Genomic DNA, 26178 nt, shown 5'->3' with positions numbered 1-26178 from the left:
CAGCTCCCTGTCACCTACTTCCTTTAACCTAACAGTAAAGCAGTCGAGCTGATGCAAAGAGCAGCGAATCCTTTCAGCAGCAGCACTGAGTAGCAGGGTTTGCTAAAAGCTATTTGAAGACACTATCAGGGGTTACAGCCTTTAGAACTAGGAGGAAGATACGCATGGGGCAAGAGTGGTAATGGCAATAGGGTAAAAATTGGCTTAGACAGATGTACTCTTCGCTAGGTAAAGAACTGGCTGGATGGCCAAGCTCAGAGAGTTGTGGTGAATGGTGTTAAATCCGGCTGGTGGCCGGTCACAAGCGGTGTTCCCCAGGGCTCGGTTCTGGGGCTGGTCTTGTTTAATATCTTTATTGATGATCTGGATGAGGGGATCGAGTGTTCCCTCAGTAAGTTTGCAGATGACACCAAGTTGGGTGGGAGTGTTGACCTACTGGAGGGTAGGAGGGCTCTGCAGAGGGATTTGGACAGGCTGGATCAAGAGGCAGAGGTCAACTGTATGAGGTTTAATAAGGCCAAGTGCCGGGTCCTGCACTTCGGTCACAACAACCCCATGGAACGCTACAGGCTTGGCGAGGAGTGGCTGGAGAGCTGCCCGGCGGAAAAGGACCTGGGGGTGCTGGTTGACAGCCGGCTGAACATGAGCCGGCAGTGTGCCCAGGTGGCCAAGAGGGCCAACAGCGTCCTGGCCTGCATCAGAAATAGTGTGGCCAGCAGGAGTAGGGAAGTGATTGTACCCCTGTACTCGGCCCCGGTGAGGCCGCACCTTGAATACTGTGTTCAGTTTTGGGCCCCTCCCTACAAGAAGGACATTGAGGTGCTGGAGCGTGTCCAGAGAAGGGCAACGAAGCTGGTGAGGGTCTGGAGAACAAGTCTTACGAGGAGTGGCTGAGGGAACTGGAGTTGTTCAGTCTGGAGAAGAGGAGGCTGAGGGGAGACCTTCTCGCTCTCTACAACTACCTGAAAGGAGGTTGTGGTGAGGTGGGTGTTGGTCTCTTCTTCCAACTAACTAGTGATAGGATGAGAGGAAATGGCCTCAAGTTGCACCAGAGGAGTATTACATTGGATATTAGGAAAAATTTCCTTACAGAGAGAGTGGTCAAGCATAGGAACAGGCTGTCCAGGGAGGTGGTGGAGTCACCATCACTGGAAGTGTTCAAAAAACGTGTAGACGTGGCACTTCAGGATATGGTTTAGTGGGCTTGGTGGTGTTGGGTTGACGGCTGGACTTGATGATCTTAAAGGTCTTTTCTAACCTTAATGATTCTGTGATTCTGTAATCTTCAAATACTCAGTCACCATTTGGTTTGAAACCTACTCTGTATTGGTATGATTTACATACAGAAAGCAATAATGGATCCAGAAACTCAATTTAAAGACAGAATTCAGCTTGAAAAGACAAGAAGAACAGGAAGCATTTTCCTATTACTTCTTCGTAAGGTATACTGAAACCACCAGGAGAGCAGGAGAGGTGCTGTGCATTTCATTTCATGCAATCAGAAAGTTTTCCCACCCAAGAGAATGGACAGACTTCAGCCAAACTTATTCCTCCTTACTCCACTTCTGCCCTTGTCTGACCCAGCCTAATGAAACATGCGAACTTGGTCAACAGTGTTGACATTAATACCAATACAAGTATTAAAGGCCAGTTTGAAGATATTCATAAACACTGCAGCACCCAGCAGAAAAACAATATACATTCCTGGGAAAAAAAAATCTTAGAAGGTTGGTTTCAGGAATTTATTGATTCCACTTAAATCTCACAAACTCTCAACACATATACAACACAGTAAAGAGCCTTGCATGGAAGGCATCTTCAAAGCTGAGGTAAAATTGGACCCAACCTTGAGGAAAAGGTGCACTACACTGCAGAACAGCACTGTTGTTTTTAGAAAGGCGCTCCAGTAGTGTACTGGAGTACAGTATGAACAGTATGTACAGTATGTACAACTGAAATGAAAAATTAATTTCCAGTTGTGTACTGGGATCCTCATGCATTAAATCCTGTCATGAATAAAAAATGGCATCTTCTACTCTATTCTCTGGAGGCCCAAGTGAGTGTCTCTATGCTCAAGGCAGGAAATCTTAAAAAATAAAACCAAAAAACAACCTACTCCTGATATCTTAAATGACCAATGTATTAAGATGGCAGTTCCAGCAAAAGCAACACCTTGCTGTGCGAAGGCCAGCTGCCATTTAAAAAGCGCTACATAAATTCTTTTAAGCAATCTCTTGGAATCAGGTTCTCTCAGGTTCCTTCTCTCAGGTGGGATGTTTTGCAGTCTTAGTCTTTTACACTTCTTAGTAAACAGGGCACATTTGCTGCAAGAGCAGCAGGACATCCGTGCTCTCCTCCAGACCCGCTTTTCACATACTGAGCTGTCAGAATCATAGCATGACTCCCTCCTACTAGCGCCCACATCCCCGCTTCAAGCAGTTTCTTACTCTATCAGGGCAAGTAAATCAAGCTGGATAGAATAGCAGTTCAGTGAATGTTTCATGATGAGCTTATTCCTCTTCATTAGCAGCAAGTGATGTGTTTGCTAATTTTATTGCTCACGCGTTAGCCAAAAATGCAATTGGCTGGCATTACATTTACAATAATGCTATTTGTGTAACAAAGCATTTATTTTCAGTGGCCAGAGACACTGAGTGCTTCCCATTGCTCCTCCTTCCTACTATAAAGATAGATACATATTGAGTTATGTATAAAAGAGGATTTTTACAAATATTCATAGAGCTTGCAAACGATTTCTTAGCCAAACAAGGGACTTGTAAACTGGGTATTCAGATTCAGCAAGATGAGTTATGAGGTTTGTTGTCCAGGAATAAAGCCCCAAAGCACAGGAAAGAATTATGTCGAGAACTGGAAGAGCTTTTTGTGCTGCCGAAGTCAGCTGTTTCCCAGAAAGTCACATAGTGCTGAAAATTTGCAATACTTTAGTACTGCTTGTTGCACTTCTCCATACCCAACTCTACAAATTGAATTTTGCATCTATCCCTGTTAACAGTGCCTCTGTCATTTTTACCAAGTGCTGCCTACGTAAGGCATTAGAAGTTTTCTTACATTTCATAAGGCTTTAGCATTTAAAGGATGATACTACTCTCCCCTCCTTTTCTCGTAACTTTATATTGGTTTTTTTTTTAGTTTTAAACCACTAGAACTTTCAAGTATTGTTTTAAAACCTCATCTCCAAGGCAAGAAAAATTCAAGTAAAGACAGTAAAATTAAGTTGCTCATTCATATTCAACGTCAAATACTAACATAATTTTCCAAACAAGGTTCAAACATATTCCCAATATGGCCTTTAGAAGTTTAGGAGAGTTTTATTCTCCTTAATTTTTCTTTGAGGAGTACCTTAATAGAACTGTAAAACCTCCAGGGTATCTGGTTGGAATGCATTACCATTGAACTGTTCCCTCCTTTGAGAATTTATACCACAATGGGACCCCAACTGACATCAAGCAGTAATGCATAGTCAAAAAGAAAAAAAAAATAAAGCTGAGAAATATAGCTCCATTGTGAGACAAATGAAAGCTACCTCCCTCTCAGCCTCACAGCACAGTCCAATGCAGCACATCTCACGTGACTGAAGAAACATCTGGGTTTTATCTTGATATTCCTAATATTTTTCAGTACAGACACACAGACACACTTGCAGAATGCAAGTATGCTGGGCAAGACAACTTGGTGTATTTATTGTTCAAAGAGTAGGAAGATGTAGAACTTTTAAATGCAATATTATTTTTAAAAAATGTGTTAGCACTTTTGAATTTTATTTATTAATTGTAATGCTATCTTTCTTTTTTTACATTCTCATTAAAAAATATAAAAAAGGCATTCAGCTTTTAACATTTTAAAATCAATACGCTCAACCTTGTAATACAATATACTCAGCAGCACTAGGGATCTCATTAGACATTTTCCAGAAGTCTCCACGCAGTGCTTAGTTTCATTAACTCTATCAAATACACATGTATAACTGCAGGTCCAAAAGTAAGAATTGCTAAACACCACTGACTGCCACTTAATGATTTTTAAGACTACAAAAATACCCCTTTGTACTAAACACTTTATACAACTGCTAGTCTCTGCAGCTTTCTGCAGTTGCAAGATAAAACTCTCAACTCTATCAATGCTAGAGGCAAAAAAGAAAAAGATAAAGAAAAAAACTCCAGCTGGATAAAATATCTTAAGGTCAGGCTTTTTACATGTAAAGCAGCCGCAGCAAAATTATTCACATTCTTAGCACATAGCTGACCGGGACAAGATTCCACGGAGAGGCAAACAATTCCCCCAAGAGAGCAGCTGCATCTTCCTCAGCTCAAGTGCTACTAGGGGGAGGGAGAAATGCCCACCAGGGTCCCCAAAACTGCCCAAGAGCAGGAAGAAAGACTGCTTCTGCTCCATGGTAATGCCTCACACGACTGCGCCTTTTCTGTGCTCAGTGAGAACAGAGAAGTGTAAAAATAAATAAATATTTAAAAAAATAAAGCCAATTGGTAACATACACTTTGACTGATGTTCTAGAGGAACCTTGTAAGCAGACACCCAAGCCTGGTTAAACATAGAAGAGTAGGGGGGAAATATTAGATAATATTGAACAGAACAACTGAAAGAAAGAGAGTCATCTGGCTTTGCTTTTATTGCATAGTTCTTTTCAGAAGTTACCTTTTGAAAGTATAAACCCATTTCTTTCTAGATTTCCACAGTATCTCTCTTAAATTGTCCTTTTTCCATCTGGTATTTCCTTAGCAGTATCTTTACTCAGTTCACCTCGATGCTATTTCTGTTGGCTGCCAGCCAAGTGGCACACTTTAATAGTCAGGACACACAGTACTGAAGAAGCATCTTTCTTGCTCCACTCCATTTACATGCAAAGGCTGTGATATGTGTTTTAGGTGGTTGTAAGAAAAGAAATCCTCTTGCAAGACCTTCCACAATGCCATCCCCTTAACAATAGTATCTCCTCATGAACCTGCCATTAGCCATCAATGAAATCAGCCGCAGCAACATGAAAAATAACAATCTCACTTACTTTCAGCATTCATAACTTAGTATTCACATACTACCTTCCAGCAGAAAACTATTCCCACCTTGTCCCTGGCTGCCTGTCACTGTTCCCTGTGCCCGAGGTATCACCTGCTTCCTTCTTGCCTGACCACCCTGCAGTATGCTTACCACCACAGACAGCTGGGTTAGCACAGCCCTATGATTTAACTGTTGAAGCTAACTCGGCTGATTTTGACCCAAGTGAGCTAGTGTTAACTCCAGCAGCAGCTCAGCTGAGGCAGTAAGACCTGGGTGAAAGGAGGAGTAAGAAGAGACAGCACTGAGCAGATGGCTGTCTCTGGAGCACAGCTAGAAGGAGGAAAGCATGTGAGCATAGGCTGAGCGTTTTCTCAGTATTTCCTCTGACGGTGGTTGACAGCCAAGGCAGCTGCCACCACTCTCAGCTTCTCTGCTCCTTTCTGTGCCCCCTGCTGTACCCCCCAATTGTGCTTGTGTCCCTCCCACAATCCCCAAAAAGTTATTTTTAACTTGGATCAGTTCCCTGATCAGTCACTGCTCAGCTCCACAAACACTGTGCTGGCACAGCTTGCGGAATGAAACGGGGAGGAACGAGTGGGAAGATGGGCAGCTCTGGCAGCACCACTGAAAGCTGCTCTCCTGGAGGCTCCTCTCCTTCCTTCACACCAACCTAGGAACTTCCCAGGTGAATGGAGTATGCTTGTGATATCTCAGACCACAAGGTTTTTCTTGTTTTTTTTCCTCTATGCTGCCTTAAGAAAGTTTTTAATTGCAGTATTTCGTGTGTTGGTGTCATATTAGGTTTAACAAGCTAATCTCTCTCTTACTTGTGCAGTTATCACCTAATATTTCAAGGCAACAACAGGACTTTTTTCAGAAATACGTTTTATCATCTTAAAAAGATATAGCCAAGGGGAAACAGTCTTACATGACAGGCTATAAATCAACATGCTAGACAAGTAATTTTAAACCACAGGAGGAAGAAAAAAAAAAATTTCACTGTATCAAGCCAATAAAAATGCTGTAATACTGACTCTAGAAGATACTGGACCTATTCCATAACAACTATATTTCTTAGGAAAATACAGTATTTTTAACTCTAAAGAAGTCTGAACTTGATTAGACTGAAACAAAGGAGAGGGAGGAAAGCCGAGCAGAGGACATGACTCCCCTCATACTTCCTCCACAGTTGAAGTCTGAGAAGGAAGCTTGAGAAAGCTCACGCAGATAAAGAAACCATTCGCTTGACCAAGTCACTCAGTGTTGACACATTTGCCTACTAGCTCCCAGTAATCCTGGCAATGGATCAACATTCCTCACCTGCCTCCTTCAAGCCTTTACTCAAACTCTTAGGAGATTGATGTTTTCCAATGCTCTCAACCCATGTCACTTGATAAGAGAACAAATGGCAATTATTTTTCAGGCGTTATAATAATTATTCTTGTTATTGTTATTATTATTATTACTACTACTGCTACAGCACATGCTCAGTTGCATGAATGCTACTCAGAGACAGCAATGTTTCTTCTGTTATATTTAAGGATGCAAAATATTAAGAAACCAGTAAGAGACAAGTAATCCCTTTTCTTCCTTGAGAAAACTATTCTTAAAAGTGAGGTCTACAGCAAAAATCATGCTGGGCAAAATTCTTCTCAAGGATTTCCGATGCAGAAAGAAACCTGGCCAGTGCTTTGATGGGATAACACTAGCAGTAACAAGCACAACACTACATGGCCTGGAAGGGAGGCTTCATAATACAGCATCCCAGAAACTAAGATTTAACAATGTGCAGTAGTGCACTGGTGAACATCTCAGTTTCTGGATGAAGTAAAAAAATATAGTTTCTATGCACCTGTTCTTCAAAGCTGCCAAAGGTAAGGATATGTGTCCAGTTAGGCAATCAAGTACCAAGTTCCTAAATTTCCCCTAGAAGAATTGGGTGGAGACAGTACTCCTACTGGTTTCTAACCTCTGTGTGTGTGTTGCCAAGTACTGTTAAACAGATGTCATTGCATCACACTGCACTGAAGGTTCATGAGAAGATCTGTGTTCATATTCTTTGAGCATGCTAAACCCAAAACAAAGCTAAGCCTCCATGGTAATGATACATAGATGGTCTCTGTATTTTGATGATAGAGTTCACACTACACCAGCAAACTCTGAGAGGTTGTCTGGGAGTACAGAATCATAGAATCATTAACGTTGGAGAAGACCTCTAAGATCATCAAGTCCAACCATCAACCCAACACCACCAGGCCCATCAAACCATGTCCCGAAGTGCCACATCTACACGTTTTTTGAATACCTCCAGTGATGGTGACTCACCACTTCGCTGGGCAGCCTGTTCCAACGCCTGATCACTCTTTCAGTAAAGAAATTTTTCCTAATATCCAATCTAAATCTGCCTTGGTGCAACTTGAGGCCATTTCATCTCATCCTATTGCTAGTTACTTGGGAGAAGAGACCAACACCCACCTCACTACAACCTAATTTCTACAGTTGCAGAGAAACACTCTTTCCTCACTTCTACTGTGTGTGCATCTTACTTGCGCTCCAGTCTGTGTGCACACTGCATTGGATAATGCTGTGAGATGCAGAATTACAGATGCAATGATTCCTGAACAGCAGTGTTCAAGAAGACACTCTGCGTCCAAGGTCAACATTCACTTCCTGCAACAAGCACTGCAACTGTCTATTCCTTTTCTCCAAGGCATCTATCAGCTCTTAAAATTGTTGACATTATGTTGAATTTTTTTTAATCAAGCTTTTCAGTATCTGCAACCATCTTCAGAGACTAACCACAGAGGCCAATGATAATCAAGCTCAGAAGTATGTGTATAAATATACACATGTATAGAAGTATGTGTGAAAACCTGAATTTAGGCAATTTTTTTCCACAACTGAAATTTGTAGGATCTATGTTCCAGAACATGCAATATCTGAGATGTTGGAACTATATGAAATACTCCCATGCAAAAAACTCAATGATATAGTCATAGCAGTTCCCTATGCAGCCCATTATATGAATGACTATAATGGTTCTTGCATATCAGTGAAATAGCCAGTTTTCAACTTTCAGGACATCTCTGCAAAAGGGTAGAGCTAAGAATCTAGAGTAGAAGTACCCTAACCTGTAATAATCTGACAGCCTACATCTTAAATGGGATCTGTATCCTAAATGCCAAATGAGCTTTCAATGAGTATTGCAATGTTCCCATCTAGGCAATCTATCTGCCAAGCAACTTCTGCATTCTTTCTCACCTGAAGCATACAGGCTGGGACATCCCACCAGGTGACCACAGATTTATTCCTCCTCTGAACATTTCCCCATATTTTCAATACAACCTCAACCTCTCCTCTTGAAGAGCATTAAGTAAGCAGACAATAAGAATGACAGAGATATCTGTGAGAACAATAAAAGCACTAAATATCATTGTCCTTTCATCTCCTCTGTGTTGCAACTCTCCTACATCCCTACCCTAGAAACATCAGTTCAGGCTGTAATGTCTTCTGGGTAGAGACCCCATTTTTTGCAATGATGTTGGACCACACAGCTTTACTGCAATGCCAATATAACAGTGGCTTTGTATATAATTATCGCTGTAATGGAGCAATGCAAATGTGAAACCCAAGGTGAACAGTAAAACTCTTGTTAGCAATTTACACTGTAACACAAGCCATAGCCTACCAAGCTTTTCCCAATTTTTAACACGCAGGTAATAGGCCAAAGATCCTGTTCTGCCAGGAAAGGTACCATCATGTTTTCTTATAGCATCGTTACAAATGCTTGGAAAACTTTGAGGACACCAATATCATAATTTAGAGAGAAAAAAGAAAAAAGGAAGATACTAGGTACACTTCAAATTACAGGAATATCTCAATCAGTTATGAATTATCACATATAGTTGGGTTTAACAGTCCGTGTCATCTCAAATCCATGCTACCGATATTCAATGGATTTGAACAGGTTTCCATTTAAGGCCAAAATCTCTGCCAAAACCTAAGTCTAAGTAAATGAACTTAGCATGTGTGTGTACTGGTGGAACAGGAGGACTCTTTTACTGCTCAAAATAAGCAGCAAAGCTCTGGCCTGATGAAATCAATAGGAATTTTACTGTCGATTTCAATAAGGACAGAATTTCAGCCCAAGAATATTCATCTTCCAGCATGCTGGGGCTGGGGATATGGTCCCAGTCTAGATATGCACAGTTGATTTGCAATCCCAAACACACTACTCTTCCCAGCCTTCTCATCTCACCACCATCTGCACAGCAGTGCTCAGAGAACAGAGCCAAGTTCTACCAGAAACTCAGATTGTGCAGGCTCTTCATCTTTTGTCTTCTGACCCAAGCATCCAAGGGACCCTCTGTTGTTGCAGGTGGGGTCTGAGGAAGGAGAACACACTTACTCAGTAGCTGATGAAATAAAAGGCCTCTCCACCCCAGCACTTCCTGCAATGCTCCATACACTAAAGTCATATACCACTACAAGCTGGATCACAGCTCAGTGCATTCCACTGCACTTTGTCATGCTTCCCTGACCAATACTATGCCAAAAATGACTAGCTTTAACAGTTCTCTGGTGAATAAAAGAGCTTTTGCAACTCTGAAACAGAGCTGAGTTTTTAATTCATGTTAAATCTGCTTTTCTGGTCTGGAGGAACATTTTTAATGCTGCCTGTAATTCCTCTTCTGTGCTTTTTTCTTCTTCTGTAGTGACTTTTGTGAAGATAAAGGGAAAATTCAAGCTGACTAGTTTTTAAAAGCCTTAAAGAGACCTCTAAAATATTCCTGAAGGAAGTAAAAATATGAACTAGCAAAATACGAAGATTAAAAAGATCCACATCATGTCTCCTGGTCTGCATCAAAAGCAGCGTAGCCAGCAAGACAAGGGAGCTGATTCTGCCCCTCTACTCCGCTCTGGGGAGACCCCGTCTGCAGCACTGTGTCCAGCTTTGGAGCCCTCAGCACAGGAAAGAACATGGACCTGCTGGAGCGGGTCCAGAGGAGGGCCACAAAAATGATCAGAGGGATGGAACACCTCTCCTGTGAGGACAGGCTGAGACAGTTGGGCTTGTTCAGCCTGGAGGAGAGAAGGCTCGGGGAGACCTTATGCAGCCTTCCAGTACTTGAAGGGGGCTTATAAGAAAGATGGGGACAGACTTTTTAGCAGGGCCTGTTGCGATAGGACAAGGGGTAATGATTTTAAACTAAAAGAGGGCAGATTTCGACTACATATACGGAAGAAATTTTTCCCAATGAGGGTGGTGAAACACTGGCACAGGTTGCCCAGAGAGGTGGTAGATGCCCCCATCCCTGGAAACATTCAAGGTCAGGTTGAACAGGGCTCTGAGGAACCTGCTCTAGTTGAAGATGTCCCTGCCCATTGGAGGGGGGTTGGATGACCTTTAAAGGTCCCTTCCAACCCAAACTATTCTGTGATACTGTGTTCGTATAAATCCAGAAATGTACGGCAATGAGCCAGAAGATTCACAAGACAACTACCACAGAGAACAAAATCCAAAGTACAGCTGGACTATCTAAACAGCACAGATCAGCATTATCCAAGATTTGCACGTTTATTGTTTATTCACTCAGTACTCAACTGAGCACAGTCTTGTGGAATAATACAGACTGCTCCTACAAACATCCCTTCTACTTAGATACTCTAAGCACTTGTAGGTACAGACTATGCCCTAAGAAACTTTCCTTTGTAATCTTCTATTCAAAACCCATGCCTACAATTACCACAAGAACATGGTTTTGAGAAAACTGCAGAACTAACCTAAGTACTTAACAGAATTAAGTGCTCATTATGTCAGTGCTTGGCTCCCCTCCATAGCAGAAGAATACCAGCATGTTGCATGTGCACCCAAAAAAGGGATCCCACTTCTTTCCATGCCAGTTAGCTTTGCTCAGCACATCAAGAACTGTTGCTGGTTCCAGCCCATTTTTGGAACAGAGGGTTTCACTATCCAAACCCATCTCCAGGCTGACCTGGAAATATGCCTGTCCTGATTGCTGCTTGCGTATGGAAATAATAAAGCTATTTTTACATTAAAGGCAAATCCCTTATTTTCACAAAAGCAAGAACAGCCACTGCAATAAGCATATAGAATAGAGGAGGGTGTTACCTACAAGTACAAAAAGCAGTTAAGCCTTGTAAGCAGAGCATGTGGGCAGGATGAGGGGTTAAGTATGACTTTAGACAGCAAGCACACAAAAAACACTGCAAAGAGAGAAGTAGGGAGGAGGAAAGCAAGGCAACCTGGAGCTTTTAAATTGAACATGCTGGGAAGGTGGAGAAGATGCCTGTCCTCCTGTGCAGTGCCTGCTGGCTAGAGCAAGCAGGAGGCACTCACTGTTGAGGGCACTGCTGGGAACCCCATGCTGCTTTCCCTGGTATGCAGGGAGCAGTTCTGGCTCAGGCTGCCATGTCTTCCACACCGCAGAGCTGAAGAAAAGGACCTTCCTAATGCCTGAGCATGAGCCCTCGCTGCTTACAAGCTGGCTTCAGTCATGCAGGTGGCTTGGGGGCTGAGAGACCAAAACAGCACTTCAGCGTGCATGATTAGGATTTTCATCCTCAAAAACTGCATCCAGTTTTCAAGGCAGATACTTCATTAGCACTAATGTTCCTCCAGTTAAAACAACCAGTTTGCTACTAATGGCTGAACTCAGCACTACCAGCTCTGTGACCCAATTGCTCTCCCCGTCAAGTAAATGCCAAACATCATCCTCTCTGCTCACACATACAATTCCTGCTTTTTAGCAGGGGCTTCATCCTTGTTATGCATCACATCTGCCCTTAGGATTGTCACTTATCACTTTCCTGTCAGAGTTTAAACCCTCAGCAGTAATACATCCTCTGTTCCATTAGTTGCCATGATCTAAGAGTCAGAAAAGAAAAAAAAAAAAAAAAAAGGAGGGGGAAGGGGGTGGGGGGGAGAGGAGAGGACAGAAATTAGTTCCATTGAGCCTTTTCCCAGACTGGGAAACTACAGAACTACTATGTGAATGTGGCAAAACAAATCAGATCTATGGTAGAGTGGCAGCATTTTCCCCAAAATTCATGGGGTCAAAAATTTGTATGCAAGGATGGTTGATGGTACCCTGCTAGTTTGGCTCAGGGTTGTCTAGTGCTGGGCAATGGTCCTATTGCAAGGTAATGAGAGAGCAGAAGAGAAGGAAGTTTTATGCACAGCTGAAAGCAAAATAACTGGTCTCCCCTAGATGTTGTGCTAATTCTATGGCGGCTGCTGTTTGGCCCCTGTAGGGCAGGGTGATGACTCGGTTCATACTCCAGCAGACAGTGGTGAGCTCAGGAGCACAAACCCTCCTCCATGAGGTGACAGGAAGAAAATATTTTTTTTTCAGGAACACAAGGAATCCTATTAAACATATAGTGCTGCTACTTGCCCAAAATAGTGTTCCTAGGGATGCTGAACACATAGCAGGACGTTCTGACCTTCCCAGGAATCTGGGAGAAGGCAGCTCTGCCACAGATCATGCTGCAGCTCAGACTCTCTTTGCCTCCTGAGCAGATGTGTTCCAGGCTCAGGAGGCAACAACTTCTCTCTGGCAGTAAATCTGAGCACCCACTTCTGTGTAAGTGTAGGGCAGGACCTGCAACAGCAAGTTCTCAACCTCCAGCAGTTTTTAACGCTTACGAACCACAGGGAAGTTCCTGGAGAAGTGGAACTCACTTGTTACAGGAGGTTTTATAGCACCAAAGTGGTACTGAAAAATACTTTTTCTAGATTACTTTCATGTGGCTAAAACCCCTGAAGGTTCAATTCCCAGTAAACAGAGAGATAGGGGTGGAGGGAGGCACACCAACGCAAATGAAAATTCTTGTGGCTTGCTTTTGAATTTGCTGGCACTTCCCAGTGAGGTCCTACTTTTTAGTATGGGGAGCTGCCATGTGCCCTGGCAAAGACTGATGACTTTTCCCCACTTGTAACTCCTTCTAGGCTCTAGGACTTCGATTTGCACTATTGAGCACTGCACCAACATCTTCTCCCCACCATGTGCATGACCACAACACCATGTACATGTTTCACAGATTCTTTTTAACACACCTTCAAGAAAGCACTCAATGAACTTAGAGTTTGCATTAGAAAACATAATATAAAGATTTTCAGAAGGGGAGGGATGGCCAAGGTGCAAGAAATGATGACAGGAAGCAGATGGAAGTGAGTTTCCAGCACAGCAACTGCTGGAGCACTTGAAAGAATTCCTGCACACAGCCAGCTGGTCACTGTCATATCTGGGCAGCACACATTACACAGGCAATTGGGGGATCATCTAAAAGCACAATCAAGGAACTGTGCCGGACAATCATAAAAAACAGGCTTCAGCAAGGTGGAATGCACATCTCTGGAGAAAATTATTCAGCACTTGTTTGGAGCCAGGACAAAAATAGCCCAATATGGAGTAGATTTGTCTTGATTCAAAGATCTCTGTCACATGACCACAACTTTTTATACTTTTAACTGGGACAGCCAGAGATTTTTGTTGTTGTTGCTGTTTTGTAAACCAGACACTTGGCACATATTAATATTTCCAAGGTTGCAGATACATTGATTAAATTAGATTTTATGCACCTTTATCAGGCTGACATCTGGCAGGAAGGTGGAATGAACACAGTGACAGTAGCAAAGCTGGAAGAGAAGTAAAAATGGGACAGGTGGCTAGTTTAAGCTAGTTTATGAAGTCCTGACACTGAATGGAAGAAAGATGCAGAAATGAAAATATATGGGGTATGCTGTCAAAGTCACGTTATAATTGCATGTATAATTCTTTAGGATGTCACATCAAATCTAAAAAATAAGGTTGAAGTCTATAGAAGAGTTCCTTCTTAGTAGTTTGCAATTATTAAAAAGATTAATTGATTTAGGGTATTCAGAGGCACATGGAGAAAAGCATATAGGTGATATTGAATATTCACCATTCAAACCAACGAAGCAGAAAAAACAATGCAATAGGACAACAGGTAAAGTAAGCTATAGATCTGAATAGCCTTGAAGATAATTCAGAGTTGACACAGTGGAAGAACAAAATGAACAGGGGGAGAAGGAAGCTGTCTCGGAGTCTGCGCTGACATTTTCTTCTGTTTTGAAATAACCCACATCCAATGGATTCATAAATGGTGGATAAAATCCAAACCTAACCATATAAAGACTTAGACAGGAGTAAGTTTACACTGCTAGCTGTCCTAGTGAAGTCAATCTTTTGAAGGGCAAGAAATGACCTATATTATCACCTAGTATCAGAAGTCGTCTTTCTAGCATTTTATTATGCGAGTAGTAATACACTGCATCTTTGCATGCTTCAGCTGAAATTAGTAATTTACAAATCATGCATTGGAGTAACAATGGGTATAGAAAACAGTTGCAAAATTCTTGGTCATTCAAGCAATCTACATTTAAATCTCAACATTTTTCCATTCACACTGCATTTATATTTCTCTAAATCCGTAGAAGACAACACGTGTTGCATTAACAGTTTCACATACGCACACATACACTGATAACAACTAAAAACAAAGCAGCACAGAACATAGGTATTTTCACAGGCTGTCCCTGCAATAGCCATCACCTGACTCACAAAGTTACGGGTACACAGCATTCTTTCGTTTCAGCCTTCTGAAAATTAACTGTCCTAGAAATAATGGGTTTTTTAAAAAGTATTTTCATATCCTCTCCTGTTCTCTTCATCCTTCGCCTCCCTGGGGAAATATTTTTAATTGCTTGGATTCAGTTAAAATGAAGAGCACAAGTTTCTCATCAAGAAAAATCCATCTCTCACACTGCAGGGAAGCAGAACACAGCCTTAGACATTAGACTCTTGTTTACTTAGACTGAAAAAGAGATCTTCAGTGCAGTACCAAATCCCAGGATCGAGTGCTTCACAAACAGCTGGTACCACACGAACACTGCAGTCATCATAATACATGTATACACACATGCATCTCTTGGGTGAAACCTGGTTTCTCGTGGACTGCCAGTGCCAGTCCAGTTGGCAGGACAAGACCATTAGAACAAAACCAATTTTGCTGTGCTGCAACCATAGCTGGGTGACCTCATCAAGATCAGAGATAACAGAACCACCTCAGCAGAAGCCACATGGTATCAGGGAAAACACAGGAGCTGCCAAGTAACATGAAGTCAAAAATATTCCAACAGCAACAGTATTTTGGGTGACCAGCAGCAGATGTGTAGAGCAGGCAGACAGCAAGAGTTTGACTGGTTGAATTTCACCAGGCTTTTATTTAAGCATCTTCTGAAGATGGGAAAGTGGGATCCCTCTCAAGTTTGGACAATACAAGCCTGCTGCTAGTATGGTAGGGTAACACCAAAGGCCACAATGACATAGCGACTTCAGCCTCTATTTTGGTAATCAGAGGCATTTTTAAATTGAATTTTACCTTTTTCCTAAAAGCTAGGAAATGATAAAAAGACCACCTAGAAATAAGGACCAGCATTTTCTACTTTAAGCCTCAGTTCCAAGCAACATAAAAATGGCAGATCTAAGCTATACTCACAATTATGTTATGAACATAAGCAGCAAGAGTGAAAAGAGTAGAATGTATTTCACATGCTGTACACATGACTTATGTAAGGATAAGGCCCAAATTAACACAAACATCTGTAGCTTTAAGCCAACAGACAGCGTGCCTGTCCTGCCTAGATTTTACTAGTGTGAACTGTGTTTGTTCTAGCAGTACTTGACTGTAAAGTATCTACTCTAGAGTAGCTATATCCATAGTAAGGCAGCTTGCAAGCCAGCCAGAATTCTTTCCTAAGTCAAATAAAGGAAAACCTGGACCTGCCTAGCTGTTCATTAGGAGAGATTTTTTTTTTAAAAAAGGCAATGGTGGGGAACTAATGGACATACCCAACAAATGAGAAAAACAGCAGTTGCCATCACCAAGAAAATTCGACTTGAAGGTCTCCACGTCTCTCCTCACCTATTTTAGACAGCATTGCATACATGCATTTGCAAGTCACAGAAACAGTACTCAATTGAGGAGCAAAGATTATATATACTGGATCCTGACTTCTAGTAGGTTGCGGGGATACACAGACAACACACATGGGACATGGACATTATATAGGAGTCACCACCACAGGCAGCTGCTGAGTAGGATTTGAACGCTGTGCCCAAGGGAGCACCAACAAGCTGTGGTGGTCTGCTCAAGAGTGACATGATCAACCTCACAACCAAAAAGCACTTCTGCTGCATTTTATAGCACATAACCATTCACCTTCAGAGCAACAGCAGTGTGGTCCTCAGTCCCCACCTCCTGGGCATGACCATGCTGGTCACTGTTTCTCCTTCCAACAGTGGTCTGGCAAGAATTCAGCCAGCATCTTGAATATTTCCATCAAACAGGCATACAGTTGTAACACTACCATGCTTTCAGAAAATGCAGTCATAGTAACTTCATTCTGCCCTTGGGTAAATATGACAGTATCTGGCAATGATATTTTATAAATAAAATCTAAGAAAAAGTAGTTTAGTTCCCTTCAGTTTATCAGATTACATTATGCAGTTGAATGCCTGGCTACACTCTTGTAATTTAAATTACTATGAACGCATGTACCTGGTGACGCTATTAGTATTTCTACACAGGGTACAGGTGACATTCCCCATTTTTTTTTCTTCCTGCTAACTTAGTTTCAGTTCTGCTGATCAACTAATTTCAAAATGTCTGCCAAATAATTTTTCCTGTGGGTAGAGCAAGAAAAAAAGTGACAAAAAAGGACTGCCATTGTAAGTTACTCTATGTATATTTGGCCCTGCTGGGGGTGTGTGGGAGTGTGTGTGTGTTTAATAAAAAAATCACTCCACACAAGTATGTCAAATACCTGTATATCGCATAAGAACTAGTCATGGACTTTTGTTTGCATCCTATTGATACTCAATTAGCAGCTTTAACATTAGCTTTTATTTAGTTTAGCAACTATCAGAAAAGCATTCCTAAATTGAATTAAATGTGTTCTAAATGCACATCTTGGATTACCTCTAAAGACTGTAGCATGCAAAAGCCTTGCATCCAGTCCTTCTAGTGAAAACTCTGTAAGTTTAAAAGCGTGATTCCATTTTTTGAGAACGTAAGAAGAAAACAAACACAACCAAAATTTTATGTCTCAGCATAAAATCAAGTTGGTTTCTCTCAGATACAAGCTGAAATGAACAGTAGAGATTTAGACTGAGAACAAAGAATGCAAAAGGAACAGTTACACCCTACTACTATTGTGATGTCGATTTCCTGTTATACTAATGGCAATCTTTACTTTTGGTCACAATGGCTTTTTTATTCAGAGACTGAAGTTAATGCTTATGCAGAATTCTTAGTGACTGTGATGAAGCCATTTCCTTTTTTGTTAAAAGAAAAAAAATCCATAGCTCAACCTTCTCCTGGCAATTAAATTCTAGTAAGTACAATTTAAGTATCCAATGCAAGTTAATCCTAAACCCTGCTACAGCAATATATAATTTTAGACTTGTATATTAACTCAAAAGCTTCCAGAATTATTATCTGACATGAGGAATAGGGAAGCATTAATTTAACATAACTCAAGATTCACAGTTATCTACAGTTGAAGTCTGGCATCGGATTCCCGTTCTGTCATTTCAAACATAATTCTACTACCAAATTGCAATTTATTCTATAGTTTGCCAAAGAAGAAAAGAGACTAACAAGAATAAAGGGAAGAGTTTAAAACATACTGCAGTCTTGTTCAGTGCCATATTACTGCCCAGCTGCCAAGAAGCCAAATCTTGTCATGTAAAAGAGCATAGGCAAGAGTATTTCCACCACCGCAAAAATGCAAGGGAAAAGACAAAATTCTTTTTCTCCCTTCTGAAGGTCAAGAGAATACTCTAAGCCACATTTACACAGAACAAAGCCAAGAGTACCTTCCCAAATGTATTGCAGGAACTGCGTCATGACACAGAGGATTTAAGTATATTCACTAAGACGGTGTCATGAAGAAGTGACAGCAACATAGGAAGACTGGAGGCAAAAGAAATGGGATGGAAGAGAAAGGTGTCGGCAGGTATCAGCTCAAGAGCAATCCTCGCGTCTCGCTTTCAGCCCCTGGAAAGCTATGACTGACCTTTTCTGAAGCAGCTAAAAACTGAAATGACTTAAGGGGCTAACTTCAGGCATACTGGTGGGAAAACACATTCCCCTTCATGCTGTGATGGAATAACACTGGATGATACTGAAAACGTCTCAGAAATGAGAAAAAGGTTGACACCAAAAAGGAAGGTTAGAAAGAAAAAAGTATTGGAAAAAGTTATGAAACAAGCTCGCAACACATCTAGCAAAGAGAAGACAGACCGAACAACTTACCTTCAAATGAGGGAGGCAAACGAGCACACAAGAGACTGTTGGCCTGAATTAACAAATCTACTTCAGTTGCTAAAATAAAAACCTTCTTCTGTATTCAGCAGTGACTGTCCTCATTTGAAAGCCCTTTTTTTTCCTTGTAACCCAAGAATACTTATTTCCTCCTGACCTGCAACATAGCTTGTAATGACTCTTTCCACCTTTAACATATGTCCTACAAAATAACCTAGACAATCTTATAACAGCTCATTCTTCAGTTATTTTTCATTAACAAAACAATCAGGACCCAAAACACCCAGCAGATGACTAAGATGTTCATCCTGGAGGTTTTGGTAAATATCTGGGCAAACAGAACTCTATCACAGGTAAAGTTTAACTCAAGGAGAAGACAAAATTTTGCTATGGGACAGGCCACTGTTATGAAATTAACTCCCCCATTTGCTCGGGGCTATTACAAAATTTGCTGCCCTTCACCTTGAAGGTAAACTGTCTTTTTAGACTTTTCCTTTTAACAAATACATTGCAACAGATACTCTACTACAAGCAAAACTCCAGCCATGCATTGTCTGTTACCAAAACAAAACTTTGCATTGTATCTGCTCCCTCTCATCGGTCCAACGACAGGATGAAAAGTCATACTGCTCAGTAACACACTGCTAGATGACACATGGATTGTATGTGAACAAGCATGACCTAAACCCCTATATAGACAAAAACAGAATACTAATTCCACACGCAAAGCATAAAAAGGACTTCCTGACCCAGCTCTATTTGGCATAGCTGAATTTCCCTCACTTAAAAGAAGGGCAAATATTTGTCCAAATTGAAACAAATACTGTATTCCCCATTCTCAAAGTCTCCCAAAATCAAGCAGTAGTTCCCAAATCAGGGTAGAATCTCTGCAAAATGGGTTAAATAAAAAAAATCCATGGTGAAGAGATCAAATGAATGCTAGAATGCCAGAAGGGGGAATAAAAAAAACCCAAAAAACTACAACAACAAAATCCCCACCCCACTTCTACAAAGCAAATTCCATTAACTCAGTGTAACAAATGACAAGATGGTCAGCTTGATATTCTTAGATGCATTACAGTACACACAGAAACCATTCCAGTTCCTTGAAACATACTATAATTAGTGTCCAAAGGACAAATCTTCCCCTTCGGAATGTTCTGATATTGGCACAGGTAGGGTGTACATGTTTTATTACAGAGATATTTACAAAAGCCTCTGGAAAAAAAGAAGCATAAGAACTTCCCCGCTTCACATATTCACAGTTGTACAGTGTATAGTACATGATGCATGTTACTGGAGGTACATAGCCTGTAAAAAATCCTGAAACATCATTTTTTCTTAAAAATAGCTGCCCAGACAACTATGTCTAGAAATCTTCACCCAGAAAAGGCACCCTTGCTCAAAGAAAAGAGGTTTGCTTGGGCAGGGAGGGAAGTGACAAGCATGTAATGTTCCACAGTTCAGCTAGAACTGCTGCAGCCCACTCTAAATTACAATGTCAGTGGCTGTTTATGCTCTAAGGAAGTACAGTAAGTACAGTACAGCCCATTCAGGTTGCTGGAATGTCACTGATCATATGCTCAATTGCATCTATTCATTAGAAAAATTCAATCCACAACAGCAGCTGCATTTACCACCACACCCCAAACACCATCCAGTTGCCCCAGGTGATTCCAGCGGTTTACTAGCCTGCAGGACAACCACTCCATGCTCTTGTCCCTCTGCAGTGACTGCAAGTTAGACTTCCAAGCCCAAGGAGTTTTATTTACTAAAGAACAGTAGCATTAGCATTCCTTTTGCCTTCAAGTTTTTACAACAAAAAAGGTCCAGTCTTTTGCAGTCATGTTCTACACATTTCAAAATGATTTATGCTGCACTAATTATTTTTGACTGAAACTTGCTAAATAATTACTGTTGAAAAGGTAACTTAAGCAAACAACAGGCAAGTTACTCCATTTGTTTGAGAAGAACTATGACTAATTAGGTGTGTAATTTTGTTTTGTGTCTCTTTAAAAGAATGTATAATCCCGGCTTCTTCCAGGTCAATAGCAAAGCTCCCATTAGATTTTGGGGGCCAGATTTCACTACAAAATCATAAGCTACACAATGGCTGAGAAGTAATCTTTGTGAAAGAACACGGGTCATTCCAAAGGACACTGGCAACTTCCTAATCAATTAAAAAAAATTGAGGTATTCACATGTATACCTCTGATGACTGTAACTGAAAAAGAACTTTGTATTTACTTCATGAATTACACTGCATTTTATATACTTGTTAAGTTTACCAACCAGTTTATAACCAATCTCCTGTCTGTGTGGGTCTTTCATAGAGCAAGAACAAAGTAATAAAATGTTATGATGTTTCCTTCTTATTTAATTAAACCAATTTCAACTTCTTCTTAAAACTTAGAGTCACTCAGGCAGAATAGGGAGCTACAAACCCTTCCTTTACATTACCTAATAGGCAACATCTCTTGTAGTATGCAAAATGGTGGTTGTTAAAATCTAACACGCTAGATGAGCAGAGCTAATAAGAGTAATAAATAGAAGTATCCTCTCCCCAGCCTCTAAAATTTATACTCCTTCCTGCTCAATTGTGACTACTCCCCTTCACCCAAAAATATTCTAAAAATCCCTATTGTGGCCCTATAAACAGACTGAAGAAGAATCCCAATCCTTGCACGGTGTCCACCAGAACAGGTTACCCACAAAGATTACTTTCCAGTGTTCCATCTAGAACACCAAAAAGCATCACCCCAATCTGAAAATGGAGTTCACTTAAGATCGAACTGAATAATGTTGAAGCCATCTCTTCATTCTTCACAGCTTCCTAGAACGCCCATAATTAGAGCTTCTTATGACCAACTGCCAACTTCAGGACACTTGCAGTCATTAAATAGCTGATTAGTGCACCATGAAGTAGGATCAGGAGGTGTAAGATCTTGTACTTTGCAAGCTTGCTGTAGGGGAAGGCTCAAGTAGACCATTAGCTATTCATAAAATACTGAAATCCTTATCCTGTAAACATTTGCCTCTGGCATTTAAGACAGGGGGAGGGGGGCTTCAATGCCCATTTACCAACCTCATGGTAGCATTCAGTCCAGAGGCAAATAAAACCATCCCCAAAGAAACTGAAGCAGTCTTCACCACTCTGTTAAATCAGAGATCTGTTCATAGAATGGTTTGGGTTGGAAGGGACCTTTACAGGTCATCTAGACCAAGCCCCCTGCAATGAGCAGGGACATCTTCAACTAGAGCAGGGTGCTCAGAGCCCCGTCCAACCTGACCTTGGATGTTTCCAGGGATGGGGCATCTACCACCTCTCTGAGCAACCTGTGCCAGTGTTTCACCACCCTCATTGAAAAAAATTTCTTTTTCTAAAAGGTCCCTTTCAACCCAAAGATTCTATGATCTCCAGAAGCTCCACTCATTCACAACCCTCCAGGACAGTCAACCTTTGTATGGTCTGGACCCACATTAGGAAACCCAGCAATTTTTGCCACAAGACTCCAGTTTTGAAACCCCTATCTGGACTCTAGCCAAATGTGATCCTGCTTATGCTTAGGTTTGAACGTCAAGCACACCTAAGTGACAGGCTCAATAATGCTGTCTCCAGGCAACAAATCACAGATAGGGAGAAAAGCTAAATGTGAGGATGGAAGGATCATGGCCAGTGAGGAAAAAAATAAAAACAACCCCCACCAACCAAAAATGTGCAGACAAATTTGAGGTAGCAAAAATCTCCACATCAGAGTCAGAACTGGGCTCATTCTCACTGCTCTGTCAGAATACCATTGTATAAACACTGAAGTAAAAAAATAGCTACAGATACGAAAAACTTTACATATATAGTGCATTAGACTGCCTTTAATACCAAGACATTTTAACAGGTGCTCAGGTATTTCTGTTTTATACATTGGCTTAACATTTCTATGCTGTAGTGCAGCTCAAAATACTTTCCAAGATTTCAGTCCAACAAGCCTGTTCTGTGTGTGAACAATTTGTCTATGTAACCTACCAAATGCACATTTCCAATCCAGAATCCAGCTGTGCTCATTTAACCTTGGCTCATACGCACAGGGAGTGTTCTCATCCTAAACAGCTAGGGAAATGTACAGGGTAGGGTTCTAAAAAACACTGTGTTTTCATGGCACACTTAAGATCCGAGAAAATCCTTGGTTTCCACAGTTAAATAGTTCAGTACAGCATCTTGGTTCACTGGACTAGGAAGCGTTCAGTTGTACTGCAGCACTTCTCATTGGATCTGCAATCTACTCTTGCTCAGATTATCTCACATAGCATAAACTCTTTGGAATAGAAACAGCACTAATAATGCCTATATAGCACCAGAGAAACGCAGACTGTTTATAATAATGCCCGATGTTAGTTTTGTTACACAGATTCAGAATATGGTCTAGGAGAGCCAAGAGACACACACTCTGCCATAAGTGAATGAGAGGTTAAGTTTTGAAACCAAGGAAATGCTACTGAAAGCACTTCGGTTTTAAATCTTTCCAATTTATATCAAGGACTGTAAATGGAAATGTTTCAGCTTACCAACAACTGTCATTCAATCACACAGGAAAAAAGTTGTTTCTACAACAATCAGAATCTGAACCCAAAATGGGACTTCATCCCTAAAAAGCAAAATTTTGAACTACTCCTGGACAGAGGCTAAAGTCAATACCAAGACTGGATGCAACATGCAAGATAAATGCAGCTCAACACAAAAAGACATTGTTCTCTACACCAGGTGAGTGGTCTTTGAATTAAGAATGCATTCCAGTATCAATCTTGGAATGACAAAAGCAAGAATCTCAGTGCCAAGTCCCTTATCTGAGACAGGGCTCCTACCTCTTGATAGAAGCAAAGGTGGTGAGGAAGAAAAGGTGTGCACCCAACCACTGCTGCTTGCTGAACATCCAGACCATTCCACCTGCTTCTGGCAAACAGCAGGTGAGCTGCTTCAAAGACCATATACTGGTTCTGTCATTTCTTCTAGTTGCTTCTGACAGTGAACTGAGCTTAGATGTGCTAGACAAAATTGCACCCTATTACTCATAGCTAAGGCTTGTTCCAATATTGAGGGGAAAAAAGAAGAGGAAAATAAAGGGGGGAAAAATAGAAAAAAGACAAACTATCCTGTTCAGCCTTAGACATCAATTGGGAGAAATCATAAGAGAATCCTAGAGGTCACCATGACCGTCTTTAACATGACTTAACCCTGTACTAGGCAAGTCTCTCAACAGCAAGTCCATCTACTCTGCTTGCCATACAGCAACACGACTGCCAAAAGAATTGGTGCATTTTGTCAACCAGCAAGCTTGATAACATCCGTGAAAATCCTTCCCTCAGTCCTGAGTATAAACTCATTTTGAAGACAGTGACAATCCCCCCTCCAAACTCATACGTACCTGATCGCAACCTGCATTCACCAGTTCCTGGAGCATCTGCCTATTTACTTCAACAGCTGCTGTAGTGCTCGACTCATTAGCAAATGGCAGCAAAGAATATCTAATTTCTCGCAGAGCTTTCTGATACGGTCCAAACTTAGGCGTTTGTCTCATCTGCTGCTGCCTTGCAGCATCCTTCCCTATCAAAATCTTAGGGTCCAGGGAACTTTCACTGCCTGGTCCAATAGGTAGTCCCTGACCTGAAGATTTGGATGGTTGCTTTAAACCTTCTCGAATCTCTTGTAACCTTTGTCTGCTGTTCCCAGAATATGTCGTAGCAGGAAAAGTCTTTGGCCTCATTGTTAATCCAGTTTTCTCTGAGCATAAATACAGCTTTACTTTTATTTTTTTAAAAATTACTTTATTTTGAAAAAGTGTCGCTTGATGGTATCAATTTCTTGCAAACTTAATCCTTCGAAGAGAAAAAGAAAAGGCAAAATTCTCAAGAAATTTCTGCCAACGTTTTACTTCAGCTCACGATCTTCATGTTTCCTACAGAAAATGAAAATCCTTGGAATCATCATTTTGCTGACTGACAGTGTCTGAAACAAAAGAAAATAGAAAGTACATGCAATTAAGTTGATATTGTAAATGCCTCTGAAGGGACAGCATGACAATCAAGTGAAAGTCAATCAGTTTAACCTATTAAGCTGTCACAGCTGGATTCGATTTAATGATTTTCACTTTATCTATTTTCAAGGATAGGATTCCAAAAGGCTTTCTCAACATAATCAATAAATAATCAATTTTTCTTTAAAGTTTAATTTTAAAAATAAATGAAAATAAAACCCTTGAAAACTACAACATTTAACAATTTTACAGTACCTAACTGTGGCAAGTTTCCCACCCAATTGCATAACCAAATCCTGGACAAGTCTATTCTATTTCATAATTAGGGAAGAGTATGCTCATGAAATGTTTTTCCCCCCACTGAAGGTTTTGTTTGTTTTATACTAGTAGAGCTCAGTTTCAGAAGTTTATGAAAAGATTTATAATGGAAATATTGATGACTCTAACCATAGTAACTTCTAGTATCTCAATAACAAAGTGAGTAACAGAAAGACAAGATATTTTGCCTTTCCACATTAATATCTTAGCACAGCCTGAAGGTAAGAATTCTCCCCAGAACTGGATGGAGAAGGGGGGAAAAGAAAAGGAGGAAGGGTATATGATATTCCATTAGCTGTGCCTTATAGGGAAGCAAGGGAAAAGAGGGGTAGATGGAGCTACTCAGTAACAGCAGAAGAGGTCGAATCAGCTCAGTTAGCAACCCAACACAGAAAAAAGAAAAGACTTTGAGACATCTTTATGCACCTCTTCTGACATGCAGCAGAGAACAACTATGCAGCGCAGCTGAGCTACTGTGCAAATTGTGATCTCTGTGTTGTAACTCTGTGGAGTTACAATAAGAATCCTACCTTAACTAAGCCTTCATGGCATCACCATAGTAGAAACATTAAATAATGGTGCATTTGGAAGAGGATTAAGAAGATAGCTTAATCAGAAATGTCATCTCGCTATTGATGCTGCTTACGCAAGTTTGCTTCTGCTGCTGCTATGAGCCCGTGCAAAGTGACTCCGGAATGGTACTCGAGTCACTCTGTTGGGAAGGTTAGGATTTTGTTCAGATGTCTTCAAAGAGCAAATACAGAAGATGGTAACACACTGTACGTTCCCCTCAGTCACTCAGAAGTCAACTGGATTGATTTTTTTATATCTTTTTTTTAAGTCACTTCACTTCTGATCATAGCACATTCATCATTGGAAGAAGTTTCTCCGGAAACTATTGTTCTTTATTTTCACATGCTCATACTAAAACTCAACTCATTGTGACAGCTCTTCCTGTGATAGCTACAGTATTTCCCAATAAAACAACCATTTCCATATATTTACCATCATTTCTCACCGCCAAGTGAAGAGCTTAGTATTGTGAAGGCCAGGAGAGTCTGGACACACTCACCTCTGAAGCCCATCACCAATTCCTCACAAGCACAGAGACCACTTAAAGATTTCCTCTACAACCAAGGACTGAAAGGCAACAGTAAAGTCACATCCCTGACTCTTTTATGATGGTGTACCAGTTTGAAATGCAGAAGCACAGATTAATCCCTTGAGATATGGTCTACATGTTATTTCTTACAACGCATGCCATATACTCCTCTAACAGGAAATTTCTGTACAGTCTAACATCAGTCCAGATCCACATCTTGGATGAAAGGTGATAGAGCTCTACTCTGAAAGCTCTAGGATCAAACTACTTGAGAAAACACAATGAAGGGCATGCATGTCAACCTCTTTTGCTGAGATTTAAATG

At 41.0% G+C, this 26178-nt stretch overlaps 1 protein-coding gene across 1 annotated transcript in view; it reads right to left on the bottom strand.

The window, feature by feature from the left end:
- Positions 1–24164, bottom strand: part of LATS2 (large tumor suppressor kinase 2) — a gene marked incomplete at both ends in the record, with an annotated part of 48387 nt that extends 24223 nt beyond the window's left edge. The window contains one exon of the mRNA XM_082004239.1: positions 23826–24164. Coding sequence (XP_081860365.1) covers positions 23826–24164 — 339 coding nt within the window. The remainder of the gene's footprint in view (positions 1–23825) is intronic.
- Between the last annotated feature and the right edge of the window lie 2014 nt (positions 24165–26178).

The sequence above is a fragment of the Phaethon aethereus genome (assembly GCF_964289735.1).
Source record: "Phaethon aethereus genome assembly, chromosome: 1".
Taxonomy (NCBI): Eukaryota; Metazoa; Chordata; class Aves; order Phaethontiformes; family Phaethontidae; genus Phaethon; species Phaethon aethereus.
This window is presented reverse-complemented; position numbering and strand designations above follow the sequence as displayed.